The sequence below is a fragment of the Meleagris gallopavo genome, chromosome 16, assembly GCF_905368555.1.
Source record: "Meleagris gallopavo chromosome 16, MGAL_WU_HG_1.1, whole genome shotgun sequence".
Classification (NCBI taxonomy): domain Eukaryota; kingdom Metazoa; phylum Chordata; class Aves; order Galliformes; family Phasianidae; genus Meleagris; species Meleagris gallopavo.
The window spans coordinates 8,704,944-8,717,019 of record NC_139419.1 but is presented as its reverse complement, the minus strand read 5'-3'; the positions used below and the strand labels follow the sequence as shown (position 1 = coordinate 8,717,019).

At 37.9% G+C, this 12,076-nt stretch overlaps 1 protein-coding gene across 1 annotated transcript in view; it reads right to left on the bottom strand.

Moving 5' to 3' along the window:
* Positions 1–12,076, bottom strand: part of OTOA (otoancorin) — a 39,374-nt gene that overhangs the window by 22,000 nt on the left and 5,298 nt on the right. Inside the window, exons 6-18 of the mRNA XM_085237620.1 lie at positions 11,448–11,535; positions 9,867–9,998; positions 8,321–8,556; positions 7,974–8,077; positions 6,281–6,387; positions 5,721–5,860; positions 3,557–3,680; positions 2,971–3,186; positions 2,274–2,441; positions 1,812–1,952; positions 1,161–1,216; positions 696–813; positions 161–234 (exon numbers count right to left, since the gene is read on the bottom strand). Of these exons, the coding sequence (XP_085093746.1) occupies positions 161–234; positions 696–813; positions 1,161–1,216; positions 1,812–1,952; positions 2,274–2,441; positions 2,971–3,186; positions 3,557–3,680; positions 5,721–5,860; positions 6,281–6,387; positions 7,974–8,077; positions 8,321–8,556; positions 9,867–9,998; positions 11,448–11,535 (1,704 nt within the window). The remainder of the gene's footprint in view (positions 1–160; positions 235–695; positions 814–1,160; positions 1,217–1,811; positions 1,953–2,273; positions 2,442–2,970; positions 3,187–3,556; positions 3,681–5,720; positions 5,861–6,280; positions 6,388–7,973; positions 8,078–8,320; positions 8,557–9,866; positions 9,999–11,447; positions 11,536–12,076) is intronic.

Below are 12,076 nucleotides of genomic sequence, written 5' to 3'. Positions count from 1 at the left end.
ATATCCACACCCATAACATCTGTGGAGACAGAAAATCTCAGAGATGAGTCTGAACTTCAAAAATTATAAATTGTAGTTTATAAAAAAAGTGCTCAGAAGAACAGCTCAAAACGTACTGCTACAGATGTGGTAACTTAAGATACAGTAAGATGCAACTTACGGAAGCACCAAGAAGAAGAAGGGAGGAATAGATGCATTGGAGACTTTCCAAAACTTCCAAGCCAAACAATTAACCTAAAAGCAACAAAAATTAGGATCTTAAGCATTTGTTATTTTTGAGGAAAAATGGAAATATAGCTTGTAAATTAGCATATAGAAAACTGTATGTGTTATCTTCAGAAGTTTAGAGTTTACTTTCTGCAGAAATCAGAGATGAAACATTTTATCTTTGGGCATATGAGAGTGCTAGTATTTTTCAAAAAGCTATTTATATTTTTCCAAAAAGATTACTTCTACATTAGCAAGTTGGAATGACTGTAAAAACTTCTTGCAATTCTTAAGTGGCAAATGAAATTGCCAAAATGAAGTATGATAAAGAACAAATTAACGCATACAGGATCTAAATGAAATATGTTAACAGACAATTTCACATGTACAAGATTTGGAAAAAAATCTGACAAAAGATCAAGTTCCAGTTTACTTGCAGTTTGGATATTGAGTACACTTATGCACACAAAGTCTTTTTCTGGTTTTACCTGATATGGGGAAAGGAGATGAAGATTATTTTTGAAGACTTTGAAATGGTTTAAAAAAGAGTCCGTGCCCATACTTTCAATCAGCTGACAAGTCACTCCTTTCACAAGCTGTCCTGTACTGATAGGGAAAGCAAAGTTCAATCTTTTCAGTATTTTTAGCAGAATATAGTCCTTACTCCCCACAACCAAAGCTTTAGTTTCATGATGAGCTCCAGAGATTGCCTGGTCCAAACCCTGAGCTCAGTGCAGGTCAGCTACAGCCAGTTGCCTGTGGCCTCACTGGGTTTTGCACATCTCCAAGCATGGAGACTCCCCGTGAGCAAGAGTTTACCTCTCTTTTCTTGTAATCTAAAGGCTATCAAAACTTAAAAATAAATAAATAAACAAACATAAAATAGTACAAAATAGCCACATGAAGTTTACCTTAAAGTTGCTCTGGTAACAGAATTAGAGTATTATCAATACCTTAGGAGGTCAACAGAAGAACTTTTCTTAGACAGTAACTCATACAGATACAAGGCCTGAAATAAAAGCCACCACATTTAAAGTAAAACTTCAGCAATACAGCTTAAAGATATAACCACAACTGCAAGGTTTCTGTATGTTTAATGCTATCAGGTACTCTAAAGACCTTTCCGGTGTCCAGAATGGTCAACCACAAGGCCTGGTACCCCCTGATGAACCTACTCTTCGCATCAGTGACCGGCACTGTGGGATGATGTTAAACACATTCCTGGCACGTGGCCATGGAATAATGAAGGTTTGAAGAGAGCTCTGGAGTTCATGTGGTCTAACCTTCTATATCTGGGCAGAGCCAAAGACTGGCTGTGTATGCAAGCATCTAGTACACAGTACTGGAAAGAAACTTAATGCGTCAGAATCTTGAAGATGTTTAAACTGTGCACATTAACACTTTCCTTTTCACAACATTGTCTCAGAAACCTGCCTTGGCTCTAAGTGACTGCTGGCTGCTTACATGAAAACATGTTTGGGGCAGTTCCTTTCTTCTGCCTCTGTCTTTTCAACACATATGTATTAGAACACTTTTCCTGTTCTCCCATCATACTAAATTGCAGTGGAATGGAAAATTTATTGTTATTGTTTTTTTCTTTTTACCTGGCTGCTTCTTAGCTCTTTTTCTTTCATCATTGAAGAATTATATCCATTCTCCTTCCATAAATCAGAAAGAGATATTTCTCTAAAGAAAGCTCCTTGTATATCTGTGACCAGTGAAGAAAAATCTGTAGATGAAGCTATCTAAAAAGTGTGAGAGACAAATACGTGACATTTCAGAACTGATGCTTAGATTTACAGGATTTGTCTTTCTATTCCGTGTAATAAGAGAGTATAAAAGAAAAACATGTCAGGATTAAAAAAGCCTTGGAAGTAATCTAGGGAGAGCCTTCAAAACACACTTAGTACTAAAAAAAAAAAAAACCAACAAAACACTAGAAATATTAACCATTGAGCTTATTCCAAGTAACATATTCTCAGTAACATTTTAAATCACACTCCACATATCTGGTTATTGTGCTTTTGTGCAGAGCAAATCTGCTACACACTGCAGTTTGTAATTACCTTCCTGAGGATCCCCTGCTGTTGTGCAGGAGATAAGTCTGATGAGTACTGGGATGTTGTGCCTCGAATGACCTGAGAAAGCTCTTTTGGGTTCATTCTGTAGAATGACTCAGTGCTAATACCAGTCACCAGTGCACCCATTTGGCTAACATTATAAAATGATAAAACCTGCAGAGATAACAGAGCAAACAAAGTCTTCTGGATTGTGCATAAAATACTTATTTAACATCAAACATTACTAAACCAAAACGATTTTTTTTTTGAGTACTTATTACTTTTTCTTGCCTAGAGGTGCACTTGCTGCAGACATCTTTCAATTCAGACAAGATAGTTCTGGGGAAACTGTCCCATTTGTTCCCTGAGGTTCCTTTTTTTGGAAACCTTAGAGAGGACCCTGGCTCATTACAGTATATTAGAATATCTAGATTGGGATCGTGCAAATTCTACTGTGTGGAGCAGTGATACAAACGAAATAACATATACAATTGCCAATTGCAAGTATGCATTCTTCCAATTACCAGAGTATTATATTACTTCAGGAATGTTTTTCTTTGATTTATTTAAACAAATTTTTCATACCACTAACAGTTCTAGAAGTCTCATACCAGCCCTAAACTTTTCAAGATCTACAGTTACTGGGAGGAAAAAGCCACTCCGCTTTCAAAAACAGAAGATAAGAAGGCTGTATCAGAGGTACCTTTCCATAAGAGAGGTATTTACTGGATAAAATCATAACTTGGCTTTTTGCCCACCCAGAGACTTGGTTTAGTGTCGCAATAGCATTATGCACTGCTTCAGGTGACAAAGATTCCAGCTGGCCTGAAGTCAGCCCAACCACAGCATCTGACAGCGATCCAAGGGTATCATTCAATGTCTGGTTCTGCACGGCAATATTCAGGAGTTGAGATTTAAGCTAAAGCAAACAAACAAAAAATAAACAGATGGGAAACAAATCTGCCAAGAACCAATTTCCAATTACCACCCAAAACTTCAACTGGAGTTTTTGGAATAGACACTGGCAAGCAATTAGTGACCATACACTTCATTAAAATCCCAAAGTAGAATGACAACTGTCAAAGAAATATGGAAGAAACAGAACAAGAAAAGAATGAATACGGTGAGGAAAAATAAAAAGTTTTTATATTTTGCATTGTACACTCAAGAACTATTTCATTATTTCTTAGATCCCAGTAATCTTTCACTCTTATCTTTCTGAATTCAAGAAGAAAGTCCTTTTCCAATCCTGACAACATAGTAAGAGGAAGTATGAGCACAGTACCCACCTTCTGAACCTTGGCCTGGAAACCTTTTAATTGATTGCATTTAATCATTTGATGAAGTAAAGCCTGGGCCACAGCGGCATCCATCTGTTCCATGTCATCATAAAAGCAAACCAACAAACCTAGCCTATATGGAAGAAATACATTAGCTGGCTTCTGAGATAACAGCTGTCACTCTCAGGAAAGCGAAGTACAGTATGGTATACCCTATGTGCTCAAAACTTGAGTGATTTGTTTGTCACTAATGCTTTAAATCAGCAATTCTAAAACTCCACCTGGCCTTAAATTTGGGTATAAGGGACATACAATATTCATCTGAACTCCACTCAGATTGATTGTGCTGTAAAAAAAATTTAAGTTTCACAGTTCCGTTTGACCATGCCTGGATTTTCTCAGCTACCAGATTCTACTGCCTTTGGCAGAACTGGCAGTTATCTCTGCCTGGAAAAGGATAGAGGGCTATTAGGAAGTCTTGAAGTGGCTTCCTGAGTTCTTATCCAGGTTTAGCAAATATTTTGTACTCTATTTCAAATCCTGCTTGGATTTTACTTGTAACATTAATATGGTGGAGCAGCAGCAAGAGCATTACATTATAGTCTCAGGCTTAAACAAAGCCTGCTGCATTTCCCATCAAACACAGTTCTTTATCCCTACAACAGGGCCTTGGCTGAATTCAGTGCTGGTTAGGAGGAACAGTACTGTGGTTCACCGTCTCAGTTGTGCCAGCACAGCAAGGGTGTGGCATGCAGCACCGTCACAAAGATGGTAAAAATCTGCTGTGTACATAACCTCTGTTTTTAGTTCCTTTAGTCCCTCAGCAACAACCAGCTTATGATAATGATATAACAACCTACCACTTTAGCAGCCCATCTAAATTCTTGGGACGTCATCAAACTAACACACAAATCAAAGAAACATCTATAACTGCACTTTTATACCAAATAATTACCTCCTGATGCATTATTCCATAACCACCAAGAGCTCTTCATCTCCTCTGGGATTAGCAGCAATGAATAATGCTACTTCTTAAAAGTAAAAATGCATTTAAAGAGTCAGAGTGGTTAAAATGAATAATATAAAATAAGTGTGTTGTGAAAATGGAATATATTAAGGACTATGGAGCATGGCATTTCTCTCACTGATTAGAATCTGGCACCTCTCATGAGTGATAAAATCATTTTTAAGATTTTTAACGTTGAAATCTAGAGTGCGGGCATAATTCTGTCACTTACATCCCCAACAATCAACAGTACTTCACAGAAGTCAATGAGTTACATTGCAATAATGATAGAAGCTCCACAGCCACATTCTTCATTAGTTTAAAACTCTGAAGCATTCTCTGAGGAAAGTACAAATAACTCCAGACCGTGGTGCCTTAGGACTAAATACATCCACTTACATGACAGTGTAAATGTAAATGTAGGACACAGTACTTTCCTGCAGGTAGCTCTTGCTCACTACATATTTATGAATAAAAGCAAGCTGCATATATATATATACATATATATATATATATATATATATTTGTTAAAGTCAGTTCAGTGCTGATTTGATAGCTCTAGAAGTGCAGTTTTTTGCTTGCACACATAAAGTCACAAACTTCTAACCTTAACTCATCTCTGCTGTGCAAGACTACCTGTAAAGAAGACAGCAGGATGGGCTTTTGATCTCTCCACTTCGTGACCGCTCTGCTGAAGTTATCAGTTGGACACCTCCTGCAGCCCTGATTGACACGAGCTAAAATTTTTTCTTTAAGTCCTAACCATACTGTTATTTTCACAAAACACTTCTCTTTTCTGTAATTCAAACAGCTAACAGGGCTTGCGTCCTGCTCCCCCAATTTGTTTAGCTGCTGTACTATACAGCTTGACGGAGCTTCGATTGGGTCCCACACACACTGCTGTAGTCCTCTTACTGCTGACAACTCCGCACTGCAGAGCCAGAGATGAAGCATCAGCTAATTAGGCACACCTCCAAAATTCATAAAGCAGCAGTTCTCCACTGTTGCTAACCAGGGCTGGATTTCAGCCTGTATTTTCCTGCTGGAAGAAAAAAGCTATGCCAGATCAACAATCTCATCAGCTACTCATTGCTTAGGCTCTCCTCAGTTCTCATCTTATCTATTCATTCTCCCCATACACAGCAAGAAAAAAACCATCAGTCTTGCCTGTAGACAGTTGAAGTGTTTCTCACATCAAATCCCGATGAGTTTATTCTGTCCAGGAAGGCTTGTGCAAGCTCTGGTGTGATATCATAAACTGTGTCCAACTGCTTTGTTGCATTGTCGTAGCTAATGAATAGTTTTATCTGATCAGTGCAAACAAAGTCGTTCATCAGGATTAGGGAATGACTGCATCCAATAAAACAAGCTTGACACTATAAATTAATTGACTCAATGTATGCTTTACAGAAAGAAGATTTGGATAATACAGTATTTTTGAAAGTAACACTGTTGGACTGTCAAATAATTTGAGGGTCTTCTATTATTGGTCCTTTCAATACAAATCACAGAAGCCTGATACGGATAAATAACTACGTATCACTGATAAGTCCTTCTCAATTACATAAGAGAGGAATAATTGGTTGACAATGAATTTAAATTCACGTCATATTTAAGAAATTAAAAAAATATAAATTCCTCTTTCACGTTTAAGATTGCATTTTGTTCACACCTTTTGTAGATGACATCATTTGACAATGATACGTCCAATGAGCTCTTCTACTTACTTCACTGAGACTAATTTTCAGAATTTCTTCCAAAGGCAGATGGACCATGTATCTTCCTAAAATCCATAAGTTTTCTGCACTGACCCATGAAGCTGATTCATTGAAATCTACTTTCAACAAATAGATAGTTACTACAGTGTTTGGAAACTCATTGTTTTTCAAAAATATCATGCCCACTATGTTATTATTGGTAAACGATTAAAAAATAGCTGCAAATCAGAAAAATCCTTTGCAGACAGAGTCAAGTTCCCTCCATTAGCTAGCTCTTAGCACCACATTTTTAAGAACTCATTCACTTTTTAATGAAACTAAAATAGTATTGCAAATGTCTCAAATTTTCTCATATGAAGACAATCTTTTATAGTTGTAGAAGCAAAATGGGTAAAGGACAGAACTGGCAAAATTATAGTATTAAGTATGAAGCATTTTAAACTTAGGTTTTCCTAATCAAATATATTATTTGTATTCAAATCAGGCAGGCATAATATTTTCTAACTCTTGATGTATCTTACATATTATTATTGATAATACCATTTATTATCTTACATATTATTATTGATAATACCATTTATTTCTGTAATATGCAATACCAATAATGCAGAAATGAATAATTATTCATATACTCATATGGAAAAAGGTTAGCAAAAATACAAAATACTGCCTAACATTTAATAAATGTCATTTATCTGGTAACATTCTCAAAAAGTATTTTAAATGAAATCAGGATCCCTGAGAATAATGTATTTACAGACCATAATATGATAATAATAATATAGTAATATGGTAATAATATAATAATATGGTAATATGAGCTAGAAAGACAGTGTTTTCCCAAAGTGTCCTAACTTGACTACTCAGCATGATATCATATCTTCCCCATACCTGCACTGCTTTGCATGTGAAAGAGCAACAGGACAGAAGAGAGGCATGGCAGTTCCCAGTCCCACCTGAGCTGGGTGATCTTTTACTAACTGAGGGCTCACTACTGTTCCAGGCATGATGCCTGATGTGGGATCTTCCCAGGATTGCTGAGCACCATGAGGTGAATCCTGCCCATGATAGAACGCATCACAGCAGAGTGGTGATTTTCCCCTCTATGACTTTACACATTATGCAGATATTTTGGAGTAGTTGTGGTTCCAGGAGCCAGATTTTGCTACACTGAAACGAGGGGGCATTTTGCCTTTCACTTACAGAGGAACAGGAAGAATATACAGTGGATGTTCTGTGAGACGCAGACGTGGCTTTGATATGTTGGCATTACAGCCCTCTCGTGGAGCATCCCATGCACTGTCCCAGTGTGGCATATATTAGTCAGGCAAATAGACTAGGAAAATGCATACAATTGGACTGACTCTTTTTTCTTTAAATAATAGGCTCTCAGACAGGTCTATTCTAGTCTCAGCAGGAGTTCAGAAGTAAACAGTACATATCCTATTTAAATCTTAGAGAAGGAATCTGAGAACAGAGGCTTTGAGTACACTGAGCAGAAGAGGTGAACAACAAGCATCTTTGGGGAGCTATTTGCTGTGATTAACAAATCTTCTATGCTTATTGCAGTCCACAGCAAAGGCACTGCAGAGAGCTACTCATAACAGTCCTGTGTTAAACATGAGAAACAACACAATACAAAAGACAAGTCTTTTGTTGACTGTTTTTCTCTTATAATAAGCAAGAACAGTGCATAACATACCACTTCTGTTATAAGGTTTTTGTAGAATCTCCTTCATCCAGCCATACAGAGCTTTCTGTGTATTTGCTGAGGTTTTGTCGTAGAGGTCCTTAAATACAGTTGATCTAAGTGATACAGTGGCATATTAATTCATTAATGAGTAAGCAAAGAAAAAAACACCCAAAAGACACATGGACAAATGTTTTTAGAAACAGCAAGATAAAAGAGGAAAGCTACAGCTGATAAAATAGTGAGACTAGTAATCTACTAGTGAGAATAGTAATCTTTTTCTAAGTCTACATATCCAGAAGAAATGCTACATAGTACTAATTGTGATGATTGTGATGGTTGGAAAATAAATGGCTCACAAGTTTCTGAAAGCATCTTCCTGCAGATCATTTGGGAGACTCCCAATGACATCAGATTGGAGATAATTCACCGATGACATTCGCAAAATCTGGCTTAGGATATCTACACAGTCCATAGCCCTCAGAGCCAGAAAGCATTTCTCCAGTGTTATAAGAAACAAGGTTCTGTTCACTCCTGGAATTTGGAAAATTCTCTCCCGAGTCTTTTCCCAATCAAGAATAACATTTCCAATTTCCTGCAAACAACACAGGGTTAAAATAATGTCTTTTGATTAATTCCATAAACTGTTCATTTTGAAGCCTCATAGAAAGCACTCTACAAACAATATGGTGCTATTCTCATGAAAAATAGCTGCAAAACACTGCCTGGTTGTGTTTTTTCAGATAATTCCTGTTTGGTGTTGGCTACAGACCAGCTTGAATCTTTATAAAAATCAAAATGAAAAACAGAAAAAGCCAAATGGCTCAAGTTACAGCACGTACTCTCACGAAGGAGTTAGTTACTTGGAAAAATGAACAGGTACTGGAATAGAATGAGTATTATTTCTTATGTAATTTAGTATGTAGGCAACTCTAGAACGGATCTTTTCCCATGCAGTATTTCGTCAGCCGTTATTACAAACACCCCCTTCAAGACACCAGGCAACATCAAAGAAACAAGTGTAGGTAAAAGCCAGTCTGGCAGGGGACAGAGCATTGGGTTGTTCCTTCTCAGATGTCAACGTCCCTAGGACAGCAAGGTCAGAGCTGATAGTCTCAGGCCTGGTTATTTGTTACTGTAATTATTACCCATTTCAGAAGAACTACATCCATCACTTGAGAAGAATAAATTCACAGCTTATTGACAGGACTTATGGTCAATGCTCCTCCTCCCAGTACAGGCTATACACCCATGTGGTGTGCTTCAGCAACAGAAGCTGCACTGCTGTTCCTTGAGAAGTGCTCCCTGCATTGTCCAGAGTTTGTCCTGGGCAGTTACCTCACATGGCTGGGGAAATGCTCTGCCTTTGTTCCAGGTTAATCTGCACCCCTGCAGTGATGCACATCTGGAAGCCCGCAGGGAGGATGCAAAGTGCTGTCATGCACCAGGATACCATCCCAAACAGGGGAGGCCATCCCCACTGAGTGGCACTCGCTGGATTTGAGTGAAACATATAAGGTGGGTCACCCATATAACACAGCACAAAGGCAAGAAAAAACATCATGCTGCTTCCCCTCCAAATTGCCTAATTATTTGCTTGTATGGGGCTTTAACAGGATAATTAATTTCACCTTCTTCAGTCATCTTGCCTCTTTCTAGCCAATGTGAAGAAACAGAAACTCAAAGAGAACAAGTGGTCCTACCCACCCCACAGAACTATTCTCTGAACATGCATCTTTCTCCAGTGAGTAGGCAGAAAATCCAGACTTGGGGCTGACACCCGATCTTTAGACACCGACCTACAGAAAGGGGCTCCTGCAATCATGCATGGTGAGAGACCAAGTCTGGTCCTTTTCCTTTTATCTAAGTTTTGAGAGCAGCTCTATTTCTCGTGCAGAGACTTACAAGATAGTCCTTTCCGCTGTTGAAGAGATACTTCATTGCAGTCTGGAACTGCTGTTGATCAAGCTGTTGAAATGCAGACAGCAGCTGCCTGGGCTGGTATAAAAGGTTCTTCAAGTAACTCTGTATGGATGTCTGAAGTATTAAAAAAATATGCATTATATACATAAAATTCATGGTATCCCACTAGATGCATCTTTTACTCCCTGAAAATCTCCACATAAGGAGAAATAAGTGTTTAGCTTTCTGTACTGCCCATGTTGTCAGTGACTAGAATAACTACAATCAAAACAAAATGGAAACAAAAATAATCTAAACACAATGCTGGAAGACAATAGCTTTTAAATCCTATGACTGGTATCACGAGCAAGTTCTCTTCAGTGAGACATGTAACAAAAATACCTCTGTTTTTCCCTTCATAAAAACAAATACACTAATGTTTTTCTGCTTCATGGCAGAGCTGCACAAATAAACTCTTCAAAGAGCTCCAAACATCAGGTACTGTGGGCATACAATTATTACTTAAAAAAAGAAGGAAATGTGCAATTAGGCAGGAGGCGAAGTCTGCACCAGGTCATAAAGCAAAACTACCCTTTCTCACATCAAACTGCATTAGCAGCTAACAACCTCATGCCTGTTTTAAAACTCCGAGGGGAATTCTAGCATAGCAACAGAAAACACGATCAGGTTCATTAGCACTAGACTGGAGAAAATCCCTTCTAATTCCCACCAGAATTATTTCAGAATTGGTTAGGAATTTGAGTTGACACTGCTTTGTTGTCTTTGCATTGCCACCACCATCTATTAACACAGTTAGGTCTTTGTTGTCCAGGAGTTCAGGGCTGATTACAGCCTTAAAATGTTAATAAAACTCATCTGTGCAAATGAATTCTAAAGACACCGAGAGCAAACAGAAAGAAGCGGGGTCACTCTCATGCAGGTTTGGAAGAGTGTGGCAGCAAAATGGGGTTTGAGGAACTGCAGGGCTGTGAGCTTTGGCTCACGTGTTTGCTGCTCTCAGAGTGCATGCAGGGAGGACTCTAGATTTGGGTTAGTGGTACAGCTCCACTTCAGTTGGTGAGGTTGTTGGATTTGGCTCCTAACCAATCATCAAAGGGTAAAGGAAACCAGCTTTTTTCTATGTTACTTCCCCAGTGACAATTTTAAAAAGATATCTCAGAGGAGCCTTATAAGATGAAAGCATTTTTTTAGGATGCTCTGGAGCCTCTCATTCCATCTGAAGTAATGCAAACTACAGCCACAGTCAAAATCTTGAAGAAATCTGCCTTTTATGGTGAAAAAGCACGTGCATATACTCAATTCAGAAGCAAACAGAAAACTCCAAGTTTTTGCTTACCATCAGAAGAGATACAAAAACACCTTATTGTTTAATCCTTGCATAATGTTGCAATCTTTAGGGGCAAAAAAAAAAAAAAAAAGGTATTCATATTTCCTACATCTCTGCCACACTGCAGAGCTATTAATTACTTCTATTATTGACAATCTAACTTTGGCTACAGACTGAGTAGCTTATTTTAATTCCTTTTTAAATAAAAATTTTGATGCATTTTAAATGACACACACCTGTAGGCTGTGAAGAGTAAACTTAACCTCTTGCGCATGGAAATATGCCATGACTTTTGTAACCATATCTGCTGTCCATACATTAGAACTGCAAGAGAAAACAGGACTGAAAGTGCCAGCAAAATAATATAGCATATAAAATAGCTGATTTAGTCAAGACAGTAAGAGAAGCGAACAGTATCAGTAACAACTAAATGACACAAGTATTTTTTGGCTTAACCAGAATAACAGCCAACATATTGAATGCAATGAATAGTTAGAAGAGAAATCTATTAGTAGTGTTTTTTTGTTTTTTTGTTTTTTTGTCTAAATCCATTTCCCCTCCCTAATAATATAAATTTACTGACATGATACCAGACATGAGATGAGCTGTGTGGTGGCTCCTCGCAATGCCTCTTCCTATCTGCTTATCCAAAGTAAGTATGGGGACTAATTTTTACTGCCTTTTCCCCAGCAGAGTTATTAATGTCAGTGTTTCTTCTTTACCCAGCCAGATTTTATCAAAATATATCAGGGTGGAATTGAGGCTTTTACTCTCTTCCATATTTAGACAAAATTGGCAATAATTACAAAGTCACCAAGAGCTGGAGGAAGAGGGAGGGATGGAGGGTGAAGCAGGACTGGAAACT